Raw genomic sequence first — 24,708 nt, 5'->3', positions numbered from 1 at the left:
ACCCTATTTTGTATTTTATTTAGAGACAGGGTCTCACTGAGTTGCTTAGTGCCTCATTTTTGCTGAGGCTGGCTTTGAACTTGCAATCCTTCTCCTGCCTCAGTCTCCTGTGCTGCTTTTTTTTTTTTTTTAGTTGTAGATGAACACAATATCTCCATTTATTTATTTATATGCAATGCTGAGGATCAAACCCAGTGCATCACACATGCAAGGCAAGTGCTTTACCACTGAGCTACGGGCCCAGCCACGCTTTGCTTTTTTTTTTTTTTAAATCATGATGCCAGTAATATTTACTTTACCAGGTTATTGCAAGGATCTCAAAGTGACCACACTTGGAGACTATTACATAGTATTCTACAGTTTGCTTTTGAGTACTGGGTATTGAGCCCAGGGATGCTTTACCACTAAGCCATATGCCCAGTCCTTTTATAATTTTTATTTATTTATTTTTTTTATTTGGAGACAAAGTCTCATGAAGTTGCTTAGGGCCTTGCTAAATTGCTGAGGCTGTTTTTGAACTTGTGATCTTCCTGGTGCCACCTCATGAGCTGCTGGGATTACAGGCGTGCATCACTGCCCATGACTATTCTACAGTATTGATTATGGAAACAAATGGGAAAGATTCAGCATAAAATTGTTCAAATAAATTTTTTTCTTTTCTTTTTTTTCAAATAAAATTTATGAACTCTAATGGTAAGATTTGGTAGAGTCTGTAAACATTTAGATACTGTATAATATCTTTCTCTAGAAATTTCAAAATAGTTAATTATGGAAAGTTTCAGGCATACTCCAAAAGTGGGGAGAACATATAGCTAATACTCAGATTCAATAACTATCAAAATTTTATCAAACTTGCTTCATCTATTTCATGTGTGTGTGTGTGTGTGTGTTGTTTTTGCTGTTACTGAAGTATTTCAAAACAAATTCTAGACAATGTAATTCTCAAATATATGGACATTTTCTTATACAGACATAACACCACTATCACAATAATTAGCAATAATTGGTCCATATTCTCTAATACTAGGCCATATTCAAATTTCCCCAATTGTCTCCAAAAATACCCTTTTTAATTATTATGTGTGCATTAGGACCCACATATTACACTTAGTAATTTTGTCTTTCAAATGTCTCTTAATCTAGAGCAATCTTTCTCTTTTCCCATTATTTTTTTTTCTTGTGACAGTGACATGTTGAAGAAACTGGATCAGTTGTCTTGTGCAATGACCCAATTTCTGGTTTTGTCGCTCACCTTCCTCGTGGTACCATTTAACCTCTTTTTCTCTTCCCTGTGTTGCTGCAAATGAGAGCTCTGCTCTGCGGGCTTGAGTAGATGTGAGCTCCTGTATGTCAAGACCACTTTCTGCTTGGTCTGTGTAGTTTCTATTGCATAACATCAACACACAAGTAATTTCTAGTTATTCCCTCTCCACTAAGTGTTTTTATCTTTTTTGTACTGGGGATGGAAGGGATTGAACCCTGGGGCACTTTACCACATCCTCAGTCCTTTATTTTATTTTGAGACAAGGTTTTGCTAAGTTGTTGAGGGTCTTGCTAAATTGCTGAGGCTGGGCTCAAATTTCTGCTTCTCCTGCCTTGGTCTCCCAAGTCTCTGGGATTACAAGTGTGTGCCAGAGTGCCCAGCTTACTTTACTAACTCTATTATATTTTCCAGAAGATGTATTTTTTTCTAATTTTATTTTGTTCTTTTAGATGATCTCCTCTTTCTTGTTTACTTTTGTGATTCCATCTCTTTTTTCCTTAGATATTTCATAAGTAGGCATTTTTGCTACAGAACAGATAAGTCCCCTCCTGGGAATATGCACCTGTTGTTTAGAGTTCCTGCTGCCCCTCCCCTCACATGGTTTTCTCTGAGAGGGTTTACTTTGGCTTCTGGGAGAAAATGTGGGCTCCAAGGGCCTGGAACCCACCTCTTTGTTCCCTTCTCTTTTTTTAATGTATTTTTTTAGTTGTTGATAGATCTTTTTTTTCCCAATGTTTTTTCAGTTGTAATAGACCTTTATTTTACTTCTTTATATGTGGTGCTGAGACTCGAACCCATTGCCTCACACATGCCAGGCTGTGTGCTACCACTGAGCCCCAGTCCCTTTCTGTTCCCTTCTTGATGCATGAGTCTTGGGTTCAGGTCCCCAGCAGATCTCCTAGATTGATTGAAAAGGATCTTTTTAGGGCAAATTAAGTTCTTTTTTAGGGCAAACCTTACTAGTAAGTTCCTATCATATACTATTCTGGTTTCAGCTTAATGTTTTTGCTTGTTTTTATTTGCTTTTCTTTACTCTTTCCAGAATTTCCTTGTTTCCAGTGATCCCAGAAAAGTATCATGCTTCATGCAGGCTCTGGTTAATTCACAGTAGGAATGTCTCTCATAAGTATCAAGTAGATCATGTTCCCAGAAGTGGGAGCCTGCAGCACACCTTATAGAATTAAAATATGGAAACAACCTGACTGCCCATCAATAGGGTAGGAGTTTAATGAACGATGGATCATCAGTATGGTGGAATACTATGGAATAGTTTAAATCAAGAAGGGTTGGGTGGCCGTGGTGGCACACACCTATAGTCCCACCTACTTGGGAGGCTGAGGCAGGAGTTGAGCCCAGGAGTTCAAAGTCAACCAAGGCAATGTAGGGAGACCCTGTCTAAGGAAGAAAGAAAGAAAGGAAGGAAGGAAGGAAGGAAGGAAGGAAGGAAGGAAGGAAGGAAGGAAGGAAGGAAGAGCTGGATCTATGTACAATGACATGGAAACTCTCTAATGCATATTGTTAAATGAAAAAGCAAGCCAAGATTCTATGCAGCATGATTTGGATTTATGTATTGGAAAAAGCCCAAGTCAGCATACATAGAAGTAAATAAATAAGAAAGGCTTTGACGAGTCTACAGTGATCTGTTAATAATTGCTACCTCTAGAACAGGAGAACACAGAAGCAGGGTGGGAAAGATAGGCTGAATGTTACTTTACTTTCTTTTTTCTTTTGCTGTTCTGAGAATATACTTACATATTACTTGTGTAAATTTCCTTTGAAAAGGAAGATATCTGCAAGATCAATTATCTCAGAGAAGCTAATGGGACTGCAAGAGCCCATTGGGTTTGGAAAACTTGGAGGATATTAGTGACTTCAGGAAGGGCTGCTGCAGTCTGCAGGGGTGAGGAGAGAGCCAGAGAGCATGGAGGTGGGGAGGTCACCCAAAGGAGGGAGAAATGCAGGGGACACACCATATAAAAGTATAAAGTAGAGTAAGTAGAAGGTATAATAGGATGGAGTTTGAAAGCAATAAATGGAGAACAAAAACCAGGTTTAGGAGGTAAGGGGTAATTCTAAATGGGAAAACAAGAAACTAATAGTCAGATCCGGTGTGTGGTGGCACACACCTGTAATCTCAGCCACTCAGAAGGGTAAGGCAGGATAATCGAAAGTAAGAGGTCAGCCTAGGCATCCTGGCACATAGTAGATGCTTAATCAATAGTTTTTGATTGTTTCAAGGCCAGTGTGGTAAGACTAAGAGTGCAGAAGTTGGAGAGTTAGGAGATTAATTCCAGAAAACAGAATATTAATATTTCAACAGTGGGATGGTTTTGCTCCTGAAAGACCCTCAGCTATGGCTTCATGGAGTCGGGTGGAGACTGAGGTCTTTGGAGGAAATCACAGAACAGTGAGGGTTTAGAGAACTGGAGATCTGAAGACTTGGGGTGCCCAATTCTTAGTGGTCTCAACTTCTCTAGTCTCTGTCTCTGCCCACCTTCTAATTTTTTCTTTGATTACACATATTGCACTGCCTGTGCCTTCACTAGCCATTTGGTTAACTTCCTGGCTGAGTTGGAGCCTGCCTGAGCTCCTAGATATGACTTGAGCAATTACAACACCCTCTCTGAGCTGGCTCCTCTGCCCCAGGATCTGCTACCACTGGACTTGGAGAGCTTCAGCAGGGCTTTGTCCTTCAGTCCTTAAGGATCTCATGACACCATATCTATTTTGCCCATCCAGAGAGAAAGGGACCATTACAGTTAGATTGGTTATTCAACAGTTGGTCAGACCCTGTCAATTTTCCAGAACTTTCCCATAAGCACTATTTACTCCTCACATTATCCCAGGGTATAAAAATGACACAGGAAATAAGAGCTGAGGGAGTCTGATGGCCAGGGTAGGGAGTGATATGTGACCTTGGAGACCCTATGGGCCAGGGTCTGGGCCTTGGGTTTATAGAACCAAATACTTATATGTTGTGAAATCCTCAAAGTGAGCAGTCTCATCAGGACTTCCTCAAGCTAGTCAACCTGATAAGAAATGAATGCACAAACTAGACCTAAATTTTAATTTACAGGCTCCTTCTTCCTTGGGTTGACTATCTCTTGGCTATTCCAGTTCCTGCCAAGATGGGAGTTACTTGGACTGTTATGGGAGAAATGATAGAGGGAGACATGAAATCCAGGGAATAACAGTAGAGGAGAAACCACTGACGGGCTGTTGAGAACCCGTATATGTATGTGTGTGTGGTGGGTTGCAGCCTGAAGCACAGGGGGCTTATAAGGATAAAGGAAGAGAAAAGCGATTGATTTCTACTCCAGCCTCCTCTGCACCTTTGCATGGGACAGTCACTGCTCGCCCCTCACTGCAGAGGACACCGTGGCTCAGATACTGGGACAATGTCATGGGCATGAACTTAGCACAAGAGCCCTGCTGGGGTGAAGAGTTGAATTGGGGAACAGCTGTTTTGGAGCAATCTCTCAAGTCCTCCACTCTTTCCCCTTTCAAGTCCCCAGGAGACACAGCTTCCTTTCAGCCACAGGATGGAGAGGGAGGCCAAGATTACAGAAGTTTCCGGGCCAGGTGAGAACAAGGAGGATGCTGACCGTGATCGTACAGAGGCTGGGGTGCTCCCCTTGAGATCTGAGAGCCACTTCACTCCTTGAACCAAACAGGTAGGTAAACACTAAGGAGAGGCCATCTGGCCTTCCCCAAAGGGCATGACGGGGAGTCAATATCCCCAGGGAATAATCTAAAATAATGAGACACTCCAAGGGCGAAACTAAACCAATAGAAAAATAAAATGTACAACATATAACACCAGAAACAGCGGGACAGAAGCAGGAGCATTAGTATGGATGAGCCAAGAATTTCAAATCAGCTCTGTAAATATACAAAAGAGATTAGAACAGTAAGATGTTAGCAGGATAGACCAAGAATGAGAAAATAGCTAAAAGAACAAAATGAAAGTATTGAACCAAATGAAAAAGAATAGTTGAAATAAAGAACGCAGCTGGGCACGGTGGCCCATGCTGGTAATCCCAGGGACTTGGGTCGCTGAGGCAGAAGGATTGCAAATTCATCACGGGAGAAGAGAAGTCTCCAGAGAAGGGTCTGAGGATTCGCAAAGGAGAGGGGAACTCAACTCAGAACTAGTGGGGTTCTTGACATATGTGCCAGAAAAGAATTTCAGCATGAGTCAGACAAAGGTGTAGATCGAGGTTTATTTAGGAAGGTAGATAGACATTCAAGGGAGAATGCGATTGTCTTAGAGAGTGAGGAGCCCAGCCCTGGGCTGGGGGTCCAATATTTACAAAAAGGCTGACTGTATCAAGAGCTGGACTGGAGGTGGAGCCCGGGGGGTGGGGAGCTGCACAATTTCATGCCAGTTTTCCGTGCCCTTGCATATTTTCCTCATTTTAGGGCATGGGCCAAGGGCACGTTGCTCAAGATTTACACCCATGCTTTCTGCATCTCAATGGCATGTGGTGTTTCTTTTAAGATTCAGTATTTCTCTCTTTATCCTAAATCCCTATCAGTTGGAGGTCAGACTTAGCAACTTAGTAAGACCCTGTCTCAAAATAAAAAATAATAATAAAAGAAAGAGGGCTGAGGTTGTGGCTCAGTGGTGGAGCGCTCGCCTCGCACATGCAGGACCCTGGGTTCGATCCTCAGCACCACATAAAAATAAATAAGTGAAATAAGGGTATTGTGTCCAACTATAACTAAAAAATAAATATATATAAAAAAAGAATGGGTTGGGGAGAAGAACTGAGGAGGTAGCTCCATGGTAAAGGATCCCAGTTCAATCCCCAGTAACAAAACAAAAATAAAATAAAGAACATAAGAAACTGGTGATCCTCTTGGAGGATGTGGGCTGGTTGCTGGAAGAACCAACCAGGTGATTGGAGGGTTAGAACTTTCAGTCCCGCTTCCCTGACCTATGGGGAGGAAAAATGGGCTAGACTATTTTTTGCCGGGAATACTGGGGATTGAACTCAGGGGCACTTGACCCCTGAGCCATATCCTCAGCCCTATTTTGCATTTAGAGATAGAGTCTCACTGAGTTTTTGCTGAAGCTGGCTTTGAACTTGAGATCCCCCTACCTTAGCCTCCTGTGCCACCGTGCCCGGCTAGAAGGGCTGGATATTGAGTTCAATCACCAAAAGCGAGTGAGGTAGTCCATCACACCTGTGTAATGGAACCTCCATCAAAGCCCTGAATGATGGGATTTAGAAAGCTTCAGGATTGGTGAACACATCAAAGAGTAGGAGAGTAGTGTGCCCAGAAAGGACATGCAAGCTCTGTGTCTCTCCAGTCCTATACCTTGCCCTATGCATCCCTTCCATATGTCTGTTCCTGAGTTGTGTCCTTCATAATAAACCAGTAGATGTAAGCTAAGTGTTTCTCCCGAGTTTTGTACGCCATTATAACAAATTAGCCAACTTGAAGAGGGGGTGGTGGGAACGTCTGATTTGTAGCCAAGTCTCACAGAAGTGTGTGACTTGGCATTTGAAGTGGAAGGCAGTCTTGTGAAACAGAGTCCTTAACCGGTGGGGTCAACTATAAACTCAGGCTGGTTAGTGTCAGAGTCGAACTGAATCTTTTGGTGCCAAAGTGGTGCTTGCAGAGAGAAGTGGGGAATTGCTTGGTGTGGGTAACACTCCCACACGTTTGGTGTTATTGAGTATAGAAAACTAGTTTGGTGGTTTTCCTTTTAAATTGCTATAGTAAGTAAGTAAGTAAGTAAGTAAATAAGTAAATCCTTATCAAAATGCTGGTTGCCTTTCTAATATAAATTGACTAGCTTATTCTAAAATTAATGTGGAAAATGCAAAGGATCCAGCATAGCCAAAAACAATCTTGGAAAAGAACAAAACTGGAGGGCTCAGGTGGTCTAACTTCAAAATTTATTGTGAGCCAGGTGCAGTGGCACACGCTTGTGATCCCAGTGGCTCAAGAGGCTGAGGCAGGAGGACTGGAGGTTCAAAGCCAGCCTCAGCAACTTAGTGAGGCCCTAAGCAACTTACACCCCCTGTTTCAAAATAAAAATAATAAGGCCTGGGGATGTGGCTCAGTGACCATGGGTTCAACCCCCAAGTTCAAAAAACAAACATCAAACAAACAAACCCACTTACTGCAAAGCTATAGTAAGCAAGACAATCTGGTATTGGCATAGACCAAGAGAATAGAACTGAGAGTCCAGAAATAAACCCTCACATATTAGGTCAATTTATTTTTGGCAAAGGTGCCAAGGTAATTCAATGAGAAAAATGTATTGAATACAGGTTGGCAAGGATGTGGAGAAATCAGATCCCTCTTACTTCCTGATGAGAACATAAAATAGAACAGCCACTTTGCCCAACAGCTTGGCAGTTTCTTTAAAAATTAAAAATAGGGCAGGGGATGCAGCTCAGTGGTAGAGTGCTTGCCTGGCATGCATAAGACCCTGGGTTTGATCCCCAGCAACACACCACACACACACACACACACACACACACACACACAGAGTTAAAAATAAACTTAACATTCAACTCCGCAATTCCATTCCTAGGTGTCTGTCCAAGGGAAATGAAAATATATGTCCACACAAAGACTAGATACATGAATATTCATAGCAACATTATTCATACTAGTCCCAAACAAGAAATAATGCAAATGTCCATGAACAATTTAATGGATAAACAGAATGTGATATGCTCACACAATGGAACACAACTCAGCAATAAAAAAGAATGGTTACTAATAATATACACTATGACATAGATGAACCTCAAAAACATTATGCTAAGTGAAAGCCAGACACAAAAGATTATATGTTATATGATACCATTTATACAAAGTGTACAGAAAAGGCAAATCTCTACAGAGAGAATGATCAGTGCTTGCCTGGGCTGCACCTAGGGGTAAAAATTGACTGCAAACAAGCTCAAGGAAACTTTGGGGTGATGGACACGTTCTAAATCGGGATGGTTGTGACAATTGCGTAACTATAAATTTACTAAAAATAATTGAATACTTACAAAGGGTGCAACTTATGGTGTATATATACTAAACCTTAATACAGCTGTTGAAAAAAAAGGATCACAGACTTATGACACAGAGTATTGGGATGTTGGGGTTTATTTTATTATATTAGTTTGCGGGGGAAATCTGTCAGGCTAACAGGATCCTAATGACAGAGAGAGTGTTTTCTTTCTTTGATATGTTCTAGCTATCCACACTCTGTCTGAACATTCATGCAATACCCCTGTCACCACACCCTTGTCTTTAGCTCTATGTTCAAATTGGAGAGCTGAGCCCAACTCTATATCTGTGGTGAGCTGACCAATGACCCCAGTGATATTTATATCCTAACTTCAGCAACTGTGAATGAAACATTTTTCTGGGGGCTGTTACTAGGAAGTAAACTCAAAGGTGCTTTACCACTCAGCTACATCCTAGCCCTTTCTCAATGTGTTTTTTTTTTCTTTTTCTTTCTTTCTTTCTTTTTTGAGACAGGGTCCTGCTAAGTTGCTCAGGCTGGCCTTGACCTTGCGATCCTTCTACCTCAGCCTCCTGAGCACCTTGAATTACATGTGTGTGCCACTGGGCTGGGCTCTGTGAATGCAATCTTAATTGGCAAAAGTAATTTGCAGATGTGGCTAAAAGAGACAGGAAATTATTTTGGATTACCCTGGTGAGTGGCCCCTAAATGTGATCACAATGGGCCTCTATAAGAGAAAGGTAGAGGGGGGTTTGATTACAAAAGTAAGAGATGGGAAGATGGAAGTGAAGGGGGAGGCTGGAGGAAAGAGTCACCAGCCAAGGAATGCAGATGGCCTTCAGGAGCTGGGAAAGACAGGAACTAGGCTCTCCCCAGAGCCCCAAAGGAACCGGCCCTGCTGACACCATGACTTTAGTACAATGAAACTGATTTGGGACTTTTGGCTACCAGAACAGTAAGAGAATAAATTTGTGCTGTTTTAGGCCACTGAGTGGTAATTTGTTAAGTAACAATAGGAAACTAACATAATAACCAACCTCAAACATATTTATAATTTTTTAACTGGTCGCAAACACATAAAAATTATAAAATTTTTGTTAAAATCTGGATTTATGGTTTTATCATCTTTTAACGGGAAAGTCAGGCAGCACATACCTTCCTATCAACATGACAGTTTAATTGCCTGGAATTGAGCAACGGTGCCCTGTCATCCTTTGCTGTCTCCCAGGGCTGGCTTGGTCCTCTATAAGGCCTGCCTGGCTCCTGCAGTTTGCAATTCTACTTTAGGATGGATATTGACTGCTTTCAGCAGTCAGCCATATTGCATCCGCTTCTGAGGACATGATCCAGCCATTTTGTACAGATGTGACATCTTCCTTACCAGCACAGATTATAATTATCTGCTTTTGTTTTTTTAGTTATAGATGGACACAATACTTTTTATTTTATTTATTTTCATGTGGTGCTGAGGATCAAACCCAGTGCCTCACACATGCTAGGCAAGTGCTTTACCACTGAGCTACAATCCCAGCCCAACTATTTGCTTTGTGAGCATTCCTAAAGGGTATCTAGGGGTTCCTTCTAAGGATACCTGATTATTCCATCCTGTGTTACCTACACATCTTCTGGCTAAGCCCATGTCAATGTTGCCAGAGGGACTTATTTCCTCTGCGAGCCTCTGGCCTTTCTAGAATATTTCAGGGTTAAGGAATCTCTTGAGTGCCTCCTTGCTGCATTTTCCACTAGCTACGGACTCATGTATCACTTCCTGGAGTTCCAGAACCACCATCCTCTCCTGAAAGATGTTCTTAGCATCTTGGTAGTCTCAGTAGTGCATGAAGGGGAAAGCTGTTCTCTGTGTTTGGGACATGAACACATAACTAAGCATCCACTTCAGCCCAGGTTGAAGGTGACCAGACTTACCTGAAATCTTTGGGTAAATTACAATGCACAGAAAAGAAATCTTAAGGTTTATGTTAGAAAGTTCCAGTATTTAACTGGGCATAGTGGTGCACACCTGTAATCCCAGGTACTCAGGAGGCTGAGGCAGGAGGATCATAAATTTGAGTGCAGCTTCAGCAGCTTAGTGAGACCCTGTCTCAAAATAAAATAAATAAATAAAAAGGGCTGAGGGTGTAGCTCAGTGGTAGAGTACTTGCCTAGCATGTGTGAGACGGTGGCTTCAATACCCAGTAGCACCAAAAGAAAGAAAGAAAAGAATGTCCTAGCTTGTAAAAGCCAAGCCCTGTCCATTTATGTCCTCTCCTGGGCGGGCACTCCTTCTCTCCTATCCCTCAAGAAATGATACCTCCAGCAACTTGCTCTACCTGGCTCTGGCCTCCTGCAGTGCCTGTTTCAGGTCAGGATTCTAAGATTAGCCTGTCCACACCTGTCCTCCTGTAAAAGAACTGACAGCTTTCCAAAACCTCACTCCATGGCTGCACTCCCTCCCCCACCTAAGAGTACCACCGTGCTCACCAGTGCACCTCCCATGCCTGGACCCGTCAGTCAAGATTAGCAGTTTGTGCTCTGGCTTTGCCAGTGGAAGACATGGGAGGGGGTGTCTCTATTCCAAAGAGGAGAATTTCCTCTCTATACTGTGAACTGAACCCAGAAGTGCTCAAACCATTGAGCTATTACCCAGACCTTAAAAAAAAAAAAAAAAAAAATATATATATATATATATATATATATATATATATATATATTTAATTGTCAATGAGCATTTTAATTTTAATTTATTTTTATGTGGTGCTGAGAATCAAACCTAGCACCTCACATATGCCAGGCAAGCGCTCTACCGCTGAGCCACAATCCCAGCCCTACCCAGCCCTTTTTTAGAAGATTATTTTTATTTTGAGATAGGGTCATGCTAAATTGCTGAGGCTGAGGCTTGAATTTAGTCACTGGGAGGAGAGGCATGCACCACTGCCCCCGGCCTGGAGAGATTTGCCTGGAGTCCTTCAGCAGCTTCCTGGCTCTCTTCCCAATTTCCTGTGGATAACTGTTTAGATCAGGACATACCCACACCCTTGCTCAAAGCAAAGCTATAGAGACTGCCAGGTCTGAAGCATATTTTTTAAAAAGAAGTTTTTTCCTAATCCCTAAATAATTTTGAATTACCCCAAATAGAAAATCTCAATCCTGAAAGTGCCCCTAAAAGTGGCCCTCGAGGCCTTGGGAGCGTGGCTCCTGCCTCTTTTGCTATCCTCATCTGTGCTCAGGCCACACCAGCTTTTTCTTCTTTTCTCCTTCTCCTGGCAGCCACCATAATGGGCAAGGAACCCGCCCAGGACTCAACAAGATGCCAAACACTGAGCCACATACCCCAGCCCTTCTTAATTTTTTAAAAAATATTTTCTTTTTTAGTTGTAGTTGGACACAATACTTTCATTTTATTTATTTATTTTTATGTGGTGCTGAGGATCGAACCCAGGGCCTCGCACATGCAAGTTGAGAGCTATACCGCTGAGCCACAACCCTAGCCCCTTAATTTTTTTTTTTTTTTTTTTTTGTACCAGGGATTGAACTCAGGGGCACTGGACCACTGAGCCACATCCCCAGCCCTATTTTATATTTTATTTAGAGACAGGGTCTTGCTGAGTTGCTTAGAGCCTTGCTAAATTGCTGAGGCTGGCTTTGAACTCGTGATCCTCCTGTCTAGGCCTCCTAAACCACTGGGATTACAGGCATACACCACCATGCCCAGCCCTTTTTGATTTTTTGAGATAGAGTCTTGTAATGTCACCCAGGCTAGCCTCAACCTTGTGATCCTTCTGCCTCAGCCTTTCCTGTAGCAAGGATTACAAGCATGTGCCACCATGCTGGGCTCACACCAGCCTTTTCTTTATGTCATAAGTAAATGTTCCCAGCTCTGCCCTGTATCTGGCCTTTGAACAAGCCCTTCCCTTGCCGGGCCAACTCTTCTGGATCAATTCCTTTCAGCTCTTCATCTTTCTCTGTCTTGCTTAATGTAATTTCCTCAGGGAAACCCTCCCCCACCTCCCGACTGAGATAAAGTCCCAGTGATCCTAGGCGCTCCCTTCACAGACTAACTGATATTTGTAGTTTTGTATTTTGTGGTTTTGCATTATAATATCTGTCCTCTGCACACTATGAGAGTTCCTGCCCTCATGGGGAGCAGCATGAGAGGCTGTATCTGTCTGTCCCACCTTTGTGGAATCAGGAAATGAATGAAAAGGGACCTTTTCCAAAGATGCCCTCTCCCTCCAGCCCCCCAAATTGAAAATATGCACAGCTTCTTGTTTTAAACTTTTATTTTAAAAGGGAAAGTTGGCTTTACCTTTACAATTTGCCTTACCAAGAGACCCAAGGCTTAAGGCTTTCTATTTTTCTCAAAATAAAAGTCAGTCACCAAAGGTGAAGCAACATTAAGAAACCCTGATGGGGGCTGGGGCTGTAGCTCAGTGGCAGAGTACTCACTCAGTACATGTGAGGCACTGGGTTTCCATCCTTAGCACCACAATAAATAAATAAATAAATAAGTAAACTAACTAAATAAAATAAAATAAAATAAAGGCATCCTGTGGATCTACAACTGCAAAAAATAATTAAAGAAAAAGAAACCTTGATGGTTGGAAGCCAAAACTTATCCTGCCCCTGGGGTCAGAGTGCCTTGGTCCCCTGTGGCCAGTGGCCTCCTGGGGAGGAAAGTTTTGCTGAGCATAGGGCCTGATGGGGAGCCCAGCTGTGAGGCACAGAAGCCACAGTGAAAGTTTCCCTTCCTCAGCCACCTGCTGGGTTCAGGGCCTTTTCTCTGAGGCATAATTTTCTTCCTATTTTTGTTAATGGACACTTAGGTTCTGCCTCAAGTATTTTGCTGTTTTCAATCATGCAGAATTATTCAAAGTTCTTTGTGTAGTATTTCCCCTAGGTAAATTCCCAGAAATGGAATTGCTAGACTAAAGGGAATGCCCATTTTAAATTGTGCATAGATACCGCTGAGTTAATTTCTTTAAAAAGTTGTACCATTAGAAGTTGACACGATGACATGCTCCTGTAATCCCAGTGACTCAGGAGGCTGAGGCAGGAGGATTGCAAGTTTGAGCTCAGCCTCAGCAACTTAGTGAGGTGGTAAGCAACTTAGGCCCATCTCAAAGTTTAAAAAAACAAATAAAAAGGTTTGGGGATATAGCTCAGTGATTAAGTGCCTTTAGGTTAAATCCCCAGTATCACCCCCCCCCCAAAAAAAAAAAAAAGAAAAGAAAAAAGAAAAAGAAAAAGAAAAAAAAGTTGTTGCATGGGTTGGGGTTGGGGTTGTAGCTCATTGGCCCTGGGTTCTATCCTCAGCACTGCAAAAAGAAAAAAGAAAAAAAAAATGTTGTGCCAATTTATGCTCATGCCCAGTGTGTCCTTCCCCTCCCTCCCACAGGACTTCCTTGCTGATTAATTTGGAATTTTAAACTAGCATTTTCTATATGCTTAACTGTCCTTCGTTTTTCACCTGCAACTGTTTATTCAAATTCACTGAGCAGTTGAGACAAAGCACCCAATACAAAAAATAGACTTCTATATTTTCTCCTACTTCTTCAGGGGGTTTCTATGTTTAGATCTTTATTCTATCTGGCCTCTTTTTGTATGGGTTGGGGCTTCACTTTACACTTAGTATTTGTTTCCTTATTAGTAAAAATGACTATTATTACTATTATTTGCATTGCTGTCAAGAGCTTTACTACTGATGTACAACCCCAGCCCTGTTACGTTTATTGTTTTACAAATGGAAAGTAAAGTTGTCTTTTTCCCGTCTATTTGAAATACTATCTTTATCATTGATTAAATTGTTATTTATGCATACATAAGACTATTTCTAGACTTTTTATTCTGTTCCTTCTGACTCCCTTTATGTATTTCTAGCTTTCCCTTACACTGTTTTAATTTCTTCAGCTTTCTAACACCGGCAGCACCTATTAGCAACCCAAATATCTGTTACTCTCCAGCTCTACCCTTTTGAATGTATTTTGGAATCAGCTTGTCAAGTTATTTTAAAACCCACTGAGAATTTTATTTCTTTTACTTTTAAGCTCCTGAAGCAATTTCATTTTAGGCATATTTTAGATTTTATTAATTTAATTAATTAACTAGCTTATTTACTTTTTTTGTGATAGTAGGGATTGAATCCAGGGTCTTGTGCTTGCCAGGCAAGCACCTTATCACTGAGCTACATCCCCGGCCTTTTTGATTCTTCTTATTTATTTATTTAGTAGTACTGGGGTTTGAACCTACCACCGAGCTACAACCCTGGGTCTTTTTATTTTTTATTATAAGACAGGGTTTCATTAAACTGCTGAAGGTCTTGCTAAATTGCTGAGGCTGGCCTTGAACTTGTGAGCCTCCCTGCCTCAGCCTCCCAAGTTGCTGGGATTAGAGGCATGTACCACTGTACCTGGCTAGGTATATCTTTAATCAATGAAATATGTTTGCATTTAGTTTTCCCAAAACAATATCTGAAAGTATTTTAGTTGATGAGTTTCTACCACTCATTATTTTTTCTCCTTTCTTTTTTTTTTGTACTAAGGATTGAACCAAGGGTTGTTTTACCACTGAGCTATTTCCACAGCCCTTGCTTATTTTGAGACAGGATCTTACTAAATTGCTAAGGGTCTCACTAAGTTGCTGAGGCTGTGGCAGGAGGATCTCAAGTTCAAGGCCAGCCTCAGCAACTTAGTGAGGCCCTGAGCAACTTAGGGAGACCCTGTCTCAAAAAAAAAAAAGAAAGAAAGAAAATGGCTGGGGATGTGGCTCAGTGGTTACAAAAAAAGAAAAAGAAAGCGGCTATGGGAGCCGGGCATGGTGGTGCAAGCCTATCTATCATCCCAGCTACTAGGAGGATGAAACAGGAGGATTAAGTTTGAGGCCAATCTGGGCAATTTAGTGAGACCCTGACTCAAAATAAAATAGGTCTGGGGATATAACTCAGTGGTGAGGGCTTGCCTGGCATGTGCGAGGCCCTGGGCTCAACCTCCAGTACTTCAAAATCCAAAACAACAAACAAGACAAAAGCCCAAATCAAACCCAAAAATAAAAAAATAGCTATGGGTTTTTAGAAAAGCACAGATGAAATGACCCTCTCATTGTGTCATGTCTGGGGTGCATCTATCAACGATTTATCAGGGCTGATCTTAATCTTTTTTTTTTTTTTTTAATATTTTTTTAGTTGCAAATAGACACAGTCTCTTTACTTTTATTTGTTTTTATGTGGTGCTGGGGATTGAACCCCGGGCCTCCCACATGCAAGGTAAGTGCTGTCCCACTGAGCTATAGCCCCAGCCCCTGATGTTAATCTTGATGACTGATTAAGGGATATCTGCAGGTTTTGCCATTGTAAAATTACTGTTTTTCATATTGTACTCTTTGAAGTCTCTTGGGTCCAGCCCATGCTCAAGGAGGGGGAATTAAACTACACCATTTGGAGGGGAGGGGTCACACCTTCATATATCACTTAGAATTGTGTAAGGAAGATGTTTCTTTTCTCCCTCATTTCTCTTATTTGTTCATTCAATCATTTGTTGATATCACTATAGTGATATAGTCTACAGACTCATGAATATTTATAGACTATAATCCAATACTTTGCAATTCAAATTGTCTTAACTTTGCCCATTGGAAGCTCTTTGCAGTTGGCTCCTGTGTTCTTTTTGTTGTTGTTGTTTGTTTTGGTATCAGGGATTGAACCAGGGGTGTTTAACCACTGACCCACATTGTCAGTCCTTTTTAATATTTTATTTAGAGACAGGGTCTTGATGAATTAATTGCTTAGGCTTAGCTAATTTGCTGAGGCAAGCCTTGAACTTGCAATCCTCCTGCCTCAGTCTCCTGAGCCACTGGGATTATAGGTGTGAGCCATTGCACGTGGCTTCTGTGTTCTTTTGACATACTGCAGCCCCTCACCCCTTTTTTCTCTGAGGATTTCTTACAAAATGATCCAGGCTCATCTTGCATTTCCCCTGCACTAGTCCTGGAATTAGTCATTTCTCAGCTGCAGTGGATGGGGTGGGTGGTCTCACCTTCTATAGGAGGAAACAGCTCTAGATGGCCCAGTCTTCACTATCTGGAGTTTCTGCTCTTTTCTGACCAACTGCAGACAGCTAGCAGTCCCACCCTTTCCTCCTAGGGCCAAATGACCCTAGGGAGCTCTGCCTGGCTTCATTGCCCGCCTAGGGCTCCAATCTTGAGCCAGCAGGAAGCTTGCCCTTGCCAAACTGCGTGGGCCAGGGCAGGAGGAAGGAGGGCAGGAGGAAGGAAAGCCCGAGGTGGAGTAGCCCTTTTGAGTTCTCTTTTCCCTTTTCCTGGAACCTTGCTACTCTTATCAAGGAGGAAGAGGGAGGTAAGGAGGAGCGGTTGGAAAACCTGAAACAGAATCTTTAAAGAAGAGTGCCAAACTTATGTTAGTTGAAGTTTGGTAAAAGATATCTTCATTTGCAAAGCTGCTGGGGAATCTACTCTTAAAGTGGAAACTTCATCCTGACTCTAACTTTGGTTAAGTCAGTTAACTTTTTTGTATCTCAATTTTTTATATGTACTATGGGCATGAGAGCACTTCCTGCAGAGTTTGTGCTTAGATGGCCAACCTGTCAGACAGAGTGCCACGGTGCCACAGTAACTGAGACTTGACTTCAAGTCCAGTCTCTGAAATTTTCCAGCTGTTGACTTGGAGGAAATTACCCAAGCTCTCTTTGCTTCAGTTTTCTCATCAGGGAAACCGAGGGTGGCCACAGTGCCTACCTCAATGGTTGTCTTTGGAGGTAAAGGAGATCAAACAAAGAATGTAAATGGTAGAAAAGGACTCCAAAACTCCTTGGGTTTAACTATTACACTTCTAGTTGCCTCAGGACCATGATGTATATAAAACAACAACACAGTGTAAAGACTGAAAAGCAATATAACAAATTGCATGGTGGTGCCCAGGACTTACTAAAGTTGGCTGGGTGAAGAGTTATGGTGGAGGCTGTCAGACCTGGGCTCGAGGTGTTTTCTCACCAGCCTCCTTTGTGAGTCTATTGATTTCCCACATTCATGTTCCTGGTGGAGAACATGGCTTGCGGGTGGAAAGTCAAGTAGTACTGAGGAGAGTTTCCCTAAGAAGAAATAAAGGCTTCCACTATAAATGTGAACTAAAAATAATAGAATAGTTATACAAGATTGTGGGAGGGAAGTAGGTGTGAACCAGCTAAAATCACTATCTATCAGAGCCAGAAGGCAATAGATAATGGCCAGCCCTGGTAAATCCAGATATAGCTATGTAGCATTTTGTATAGCAATGTAGAGGCAACCACCAGGTCTATAAAGGAAAATGATTTTAAGTAGTATTCCTTCATTGAGGAGTGAAGAGGCAGGTTTTACTTTTCATCATAAGCCCTTCTGACCTATTTGATATATTTTTTAAGCTGTATATTACATTTTTTAAAAAAAATATTTATTTTTTAGTTTTAGGTGGACACAATATCTTTATTTTATTTGTTTATGTGGTGCTGAGGATCAAACCCAGCGCCCCATACATGTTAGGTGAGCACTCTACCTTTGAGCCCCAACCCCAGCCCCTGTGTATTACATTTTATTTAAAAAATATTATTATTTTGTGGTACTGGGTATTGAACCCAGCAGTGCTCTACCATTGAGCTACATCGTCAGCCCTTTTTATTTTTATTTTGAGACTTGGTCTTGCTAAATTGCCAAGGCCAGTCTCAAAGTTGCAATCCTCCTGCCTCAAACTTCAGAGTAGCTGGGATTACAGATTGTTCCATTGCATCTGGCTTATTTAAAAATGATCTTAGCCAGGTGTGGGGTGGTGCACACTTGTAATCCTAGCAGCCTAGGAAGTACAGGCAGGAGGATCACAAATTCAAGACCAGCCTCAGAAACTTAGCGAGGCCCTCTGCAATTTATCAAGATGCTATCTCAAAAAATAAAAAGGGCTGGGGATGTAGCTCAGTGGTGAAGCATCCCTGGGTTCAGTCCCTGGTAAAATTATATTAAAAGTATAGGCTCTGAAAATTAAACAAATGAAGAGCAAAGGCTTTGGGTGTGGATTTATATCCCACCTCCGCCAGCTAGGAATCTTGGACAAATTTACTTAAACTTCAATTTTATCTTCTGGAAAACACGGAATAAAAATCATACTCACAGCCAAGCCGGTAATGCATGCCTATAATCCTCAATCACTTGGGAGGCTGAGACAGGAGGATCTCAAGTTTGAGGCCAGCCTCAGAAATTTAGTGAGACCCTGTCTCAAATAAAAAAACAAAAAGGGTTGGGGATGTAGCTTAGGTGACAGAGCGCCCCTGGGATCAATCTCTGTACCGAAAATAAGTAAATAATAAAAAAAATCATACCCCATAGGGTGGCTCTGAGAATAAAACGAGGCAATACAAATAAATAAAGCACATGGGCCAACATTGGCCGATATTCAACGTCTATAATTATTAACGATTGTCATTATTAATAAACCGTGGGGCTGGGATTGTATCTCAGTGGTTGAAAGCTTGCCTAGCACATGTGAGCCCCTGGGTTCGATCCTCAGCAACACATAAAAATAAATAAAACAAAGGTATGTGTCCATCTACAACTGAAAAACAAAAAGAAAACCAAAAACAATTGTCCAGGTAATACTGAGGGCTCAGCACACAGTAGGCACTTATAATGGGTGTTGGTTATTATTTGAAACCACCAACCCGTGACGCAAAGAGCCACAGTGCTGTGAGCGAATGCTTAAATATTGATGTGGTCACTCATTTATTCATCACTCGGCTCTCTGCCGCAGTGTCCGCGGAGGGTGAGCCCTGCTCTCAGCCCTCCCGCGCCGCATCCGAGGTCCCTTCCCGCACCCGGGAGATTGGAGGCGGCAGCTCGCACGCTGCTGATGCGGGGCGTCACGTGGCGGGGTGGTGGGGGAGTCACTCTGGCTCGACCAGGGCACTTTCCCAGATGGGGCGGAGGGAGCTGAAGCAGGGGAGTGCGTGTCCGGGGCAGAGGCAGGTAGCAGGGGTCCGAAACACCCCCACTAGTCCGCGCCAGGAGGGTGGGCCAGGACCACTTCAAGGCAAGGACTTCCCGGGGCAGGAGGAAGATTTGGGATTGGCCGGGAGGCGCAGAGCGGGCATTTCGTTTAGACCGGCGGGCGTAGCGCTCACCCTGAGCGAGGCGGGGTGGCGCCGGGTGCCCCCGGCCCGGGCGGGGCCAGCGCGGGAGCCCCGCCCACCTCTGCAGAGGCCACGAGCCCCGCCCCGGGCCCGCGTCGCCCCGCCCCCTCCTGCTTCTGGCAGGTCTGCGGCGGCCAGGGAGCGAGCCGCGCCCCCGCAGCACTGCCGCACCGCCACGCGGGTCGCGGCCGCGGGCCGCGGGCCACGGGGCGGGGCCGGGGGCGGGGCGCTGACGTCGCAGCGCGGCCGGCGGCTGGGGAGGCGGGGAGGCGGCGGCCGGTGGGCCCAGCCCAGCCCGCAGCTGCGGCGGTCCGGTGTGAGGGCGGCAGCGAGCGGGCTCCTGACCGCCCTCTGCCGCTGTCAAGTTTGTCACTTGGTCCCCGCGTCTGCGCCGGGTTCGGCCAGCCTTCCCCCGCCGCCGCTTCCCCCGCCATGGCCCTGGTGCGGGACGCCGAGCCGGTGGTGGGGCCCTCCCGCTGGCTGCCCACGCACGTCCAGGTGACGGTGCTGCGGGCCCGCGGGCTGCGTGGCAAGAGCTCGGCCGGCAGCACCAGCGACGCGTACACGGTGATTCAGGTGGGCCGCGAGAAGTACAGCACGTCGGTGGTGGAGAAGACGCAGGGCTGCCCGGAATGGCGCGAGGAGTGCTCCTTCGAGCTGCCGCCCGGCGCCCTGGACGGCCTGCTCCGGGCTCAGGAGGCCGACGCGGGCCCGTCGCCCTGGGTCACGGGCTCAGCCGCCGCCTGCGAGCTGGTGCTCACCACCATGCATCGCTCGCTCATCGGCGTCGACAAATTTCTGGGCCAGGCCACGGTGGCGCTGGACGAAGTCTTTGGTGCAGGCCGCGCCCAACACACGCAGTGAGTGGGGGGCGCAGAAACGGTTGAAGGCCTCACCGGGTGGGGCTGGTGGGAGATCAGGACCCCGAATCTCAGCGGGGCAGTGAGCCCCTTGCCTCGCGCTCAAAGGTGTAAACCGACAGATAAGTTGGTTTTTCGCATTTTGGAGTCCTCTCCCGGTTTCTCAAACAGACGCTGGTGGGCTCTGGGAGGCCAGGGGAGTTTGAGTGGTGGCCAAGCACTAGCAGTAGATTGTCAAGGAAAGTTAGGAGTGGAATCCTGAGGCTTTGGGCTGGGAAATCAAAAAGGGAAATCTTAAGGCCTCGGGGCCTGTCTCCCTTTCCATGGAGAGGAAGGGAACTGCAGTCACTGCTCTGCCCTGTGGGGGAAGGAACGTGAGAGGCGTCCCACCTGAACCTCGAGATTGCTCAGGACATCTGCTTTTTGCCCTCCACTGTCTAGTGTCGTTTGCAGTCCCAGTGTCCAGGGTCCCTGGCCTGAGGACTCGAGGAGCCCCTAAGAAAGGAAACACTTAGGTCAGCTTTCAAGTGGCCTGCCTGCTGCCCTGCCCAGGTGGAGTCAGTGGTGGTTAGTGCACAGCAGGAGCTCTCTCCCAGGCGCTTAGCTTGAGAAGGGCCAGTGGGTTTTTTAATAATTTATTTTGACAGCATTTAGCCTCCCCTGTGTTAAGATCAAGGCTTCAGTCTTGTAGCTTCATTTCCTGTTTTGGGCTTGGGCAGGATCTGGAAGCCAGTCCTCAGGGCGGACCACCTGCTGTGGATCACTGAGTGGTTAACTTGTCTGACCTGGGAGGGGAGGGGAAGGGGATGGGAACTGGGGTGTGTCCTAGGTGGGGACTAGTGGTCTCCAAAGTTTTGCCCAGGGGAATGGCTCCCACTTAGTAAACCTAGGAAGGGCTGCCAGAGGAGAGGAATGAGCCTCCAGCTTGGTGCAGAACCAGATGAAAGCAGAATTTGAGTAGAAAAGGGTCTGACCTTGAACATTTTTTAAAATGTGGCTAGAGAAGGGCCTTCCTGGCTGGCTGAAGCCTGGTGTGGGAAGTGGGTTAGCATGGGGCAGGTTCCAGGCAAGCCTGTGACCTGACTCCATCTCCCCCTCCTCTGGCCTTCTCCCCTCCTTTCCTATGACTTGTTGTTCAATTGCTTGGTGTGGGATCATGTGGTATAGCTTGGCCCTTGTTTTGTTTTTTTCCTCCCTCTTTCTGTGTTCTCCTTCTTTCCTGGCTCAGGGAACCCAAAGGGGTGGGTGTGGGGTGAAATGCTCTCTCCTGGATTTCTTACCGCTTTCTTTTTCAGAAGAGGTATCTGTCTCCAGTGTACCTCTTCCCCCTCCCACTACTCAGCTACTCTGGCCAGGCTGGTGGATGACTTATCTGCTGTGTGTTGGGGGTTGGAGGGAGGGGAGCAGACCAATTAAAAAAAAAAAAAAAAAAGACAGGGAGGAGCATCTTTGATTCCCCCCCCCCCCCCCCCCCCCGCCCCCAGTTCCTGCCCTTGCTTTCCTCTTGGCCTCTGGATCTTAGCTCAGCCGGCCCAGCCTGAAGGTCCAGGTGGGCCTGTTTTCAGCCAAGAACAATGCTGGGAGAATTTGACTTACCACCCCTTGATCTGAACAAGAGCCTTAATTTACTTTATAGAAGTTGTCTTTTCCACCAGATCATTCCACACCCACCTGGCTGTCCTTCCTCTGATGCATTGACCTGGGCTATTTATAGAGCTTGGAGTTGGCAGGAGTGGGTCAGGATACTTAGGGTGGGCAAAGGGAAACTCTATGAAATTGGCCTCTAGCTTACTGCACCCAACTTCATGTCCATTGACCCAGGGTGAAGGCTGCCACCCCTACTCAGTCCCCACCTCTGGCTCTAATGGCCACTCCTAGTGGCATATCTTGACCCTGGTATGGGATGCTAAGACAGTGAGTCTGCACATTGCCCAGTAGGAAGAGGGCTAGGTGGAGACCAGGGTGTACCTTCCTCAGCTTTGCATAATGGTGGAAAAGAACATCCACATGTAGCTGTGATGGTTTTAGGAAGGTCCTGTGTCACTGACAGCCTAGGGAAGGGCAGGCTCTTGGTTAAGAGGAGATGGCTGTGTAGTTGTACCAAACAGATCCCAGTGTCAAGCCTGTCACCTTGTGGCAAGTTAGGTAAACTCCTGGTGCCTCAGTTTTCTCATCTGTGAAATGGGGATAATTGACTCCTTCTGAGGGCTGTGTGAGGAGTGAAATGAGAATGCAAGCAAAGCTTTTAGTGCAGTCCCTGGGCGTGCTAGGAAGGTCAGTGGACACCAGTAATCATGGAGGGAAGTTTTGGTAACTGTGTCCAGTAGTACTAGTCTGGAAGACCTTCCCTGCTCTGGAAGAACTTGTCGTACGGGGAAGATAATCAAGACCTTAGAGTCTGGAAAAGCTTCAGGACCACTGTCGTGGGTGACAGGAATATGAGTTTCTAATGGAATGTCCTGACTCTGTGGCCTTCTGCCATGAGAACTAGGGCTGGGCATGTGGTCCTAAGCCAGGCTCAGATTAGCCTGTGGCTTTGCAGCCCTCCCTCATGACCTTGTCTGGAGCTGCCCCTGCCCTGGGTGGAAGGCAGGACAGCACCGTGCTGAGAGACCTGGAGACAGGGTTTTATTCCCAGTTCTGTGACTAGTGGACAGGTTTCTTGATCTGTTTCCTCATTTCTTAAAAGATCACAATAATCATCAGTTATAGATTGAGTAAGATACCACCTCTGAAAACCTCAGTATGGTTCCTGACACATAGAAGCTTTCAAATTGTTAGTGTTGGTTTGCTCTGGAGCACTGGTTCTAGGTGCCCCAGTAGTCCCTGAAAGTCCTTTGTCAGTGGGACCCTCTTTGAGATGAAGGTTTTCACTAGATTTTTTTCCAAATAATTGAACAGGAAGTTCTCAAAATAAAACGTAACGTGGTACACAAGGATGCTTAATTAGAACATCTTCTCCTCTACAGAATTGTGTGTGGACCATCATGGTTCTGCTGGGTTTGACAATCCCAAGAGATGCTTCTCTGCTAGTGGGGGCTGGGTTGGGAAGACCTGCTCTTGACCCTCTGGGAGCCTTGGTTTATGTGTATTTGGCAGGGAAAGGGCAGGTCCTCTCAGGAAATCCATTCCACAGTAGTGAACCTATACTCCCAAAGATACTGATCAGCTTCCCCCTGACCCAAATGTGGAGTAAAATGGTCCCAGCCATTAGACCTAGAGTGTGGAGGCCTATTGGGTCAATAATTATGGGCTGGTCCCTTGGAAAAGCCAAAGCTATGGGTTTGATTTGGTTTGGGATTAGTTGTCTTTTTTCATCACAAAGACTAAAAATCTGTGTGGCTATCCAGGTTGCTAATTGTGATGTGGCACCTGGAAGGCTCTGTCAACCCTTTGTGCAGACAGTGCCATTGGGGATTTTTTGCGGCGAGGGAAAGCTCAGGGGTCATGGTGATCTGAGACCTCTTTGAAAAGGCTGGTTTTGTGAATCCTGGGAAGCACCTGAGGGGAAATGCAGTTCGTTGGCCCAAGGGTGGGAGTTGTTTGAGGGCTTCTTTCTTTCCCTTGGGCTTTCCTTCCCAATGGGCTGCGTGTAACTATAGTGAGCAGATGATGCCTGACCTGCAGCCTTCCCTCCACTGTTTTTCAGGTGTGAGTCTGTTGTTCAGGAAGCAGCTAAGGCCACTCAGGTCCCTGGCTTTGGCTCTTGGTCCAACCCCAGGCCTGGAATCCAGGCCGTGGGGCTTCTAGGGAAGGGTGTGGCTGCACTCTAGCCAGTCGTTAGGACGCACAGGCATCTCTCTTGGTTGTGGGCCACTTTTATTTGGGGTGGCTTGAGCAGCAGCTTCTGGGAGTGGGGAGGGGTAGGAAGTGTGACTCCTCTGTCGGTCTGGGCAGCTCCTTCTTGCTGGCACAGCAGCTTCCGCTTCTCTCTGCATCTGCCCTTGGCCCTGAGCCCTGGGTGGGAACTGGGAGGCTACCAGGGGCCTGTGGTCAGCCTCATCTCTGCCCCGCTCCCCTGTCCCTGTAGACAGCTGGGGAGGAGGCACCATTCTAGGCAACCTTGAGAGCTGTCCTCTTTTTTTTTTTTTTGGTGGCAACTGCCTGTCCCTCTTGTTATTGTTGCCACCCTGATGTGTGACGCTCTTCTGCTCTTCTCATTGCTAAACTGCTGGTCTGGCCTTGTCCAGATGTTTCCCCTGCCCTTCCCACTGTGCTCCAGGACAGATGATTAACACAGTGACAGAAACTGTGGTGACTCTGAGGAAATCAGTCATCTTTTTCAAAACTCTGCAGAATGCGGTAGCTCTTCTCCACAGCCAAGCAGTAAAAATGCGTCCACAACTTGGGTCCTCCATGTTCCTGGCAGTCTGGTCACTTTATTCTTTCTCTGTTGGCCTCAGGCTGTTTCTTCTCTCAGGATTTAAAGGGGGCTTGGCTCTG

General features: G+C 45.2%; 2 protein-coding genes across 4 annotated transcripts in view; one reads left to right on the top strand and one right to left on the bottom strand.

The window, feature by feature from the left end:
• Positions 1-19,839, bottom strand: part of Noto (notochord homeobox) — a 73,822-nt gene extending 53,983 nt beyond the window's left edge. The window contains exons 1-2 of the mRNA XM_027934525.2: positions 19,751-19,839; positions 19,397-19,658 (exon numbers count right to left, since the gene is read on the bottom strand). Coding sequence (XP_027790326.2) covers positions 19,397-19,658; positions 19,751-19,839 — 351 coding nt within the window. The remainder of the gene's footprint in view (positions 1-19,396; positions 19,659-19,750) is intronic.
• The window catches only part of Rab11fip5 (RAB11 family interacting protein 5), a 36,070-nt gene continuing 31,032 nt past the window's right edge, over positions 19,671-24,708 (top strand). For all 3 annotated transcript variants that reach the window (XM_071601713.1, XM_071601712.1, XM_027934439.3), the window contains exon 1: positions 19,671-20,265. In XM_071601713.1, coding sequence (XP_071457814.1) covers positions 19,838-20,265 — 428 coding nt within the window. In that variant the 5' untranslated portion in view covers positions 19,671-19,837. The remainder of the gene's footprint in view (positions 20,266-24,708) is intronic.

The sequence above is a fragment of the Marmota flaviventris genome, chromosome 14 (assembly GCF_047511675.1).
Source record: "Marmota flaviventris isolate mMarFla1 chromosome 14, mMarFla1.hap1, whole genome shotgun sequence".
Taxonomy (NCBI): domain Eukaryota; kingdom Metazoa; phylum Chordata; class Mammalia; order Rodentia; family Sciuridae; genus Marmota; species Marmota flaviventris.
Note: the sequence above shows the minus strand (reverse complement) of the source record. Positions and strands in the feature narration are given on the sequence as shown.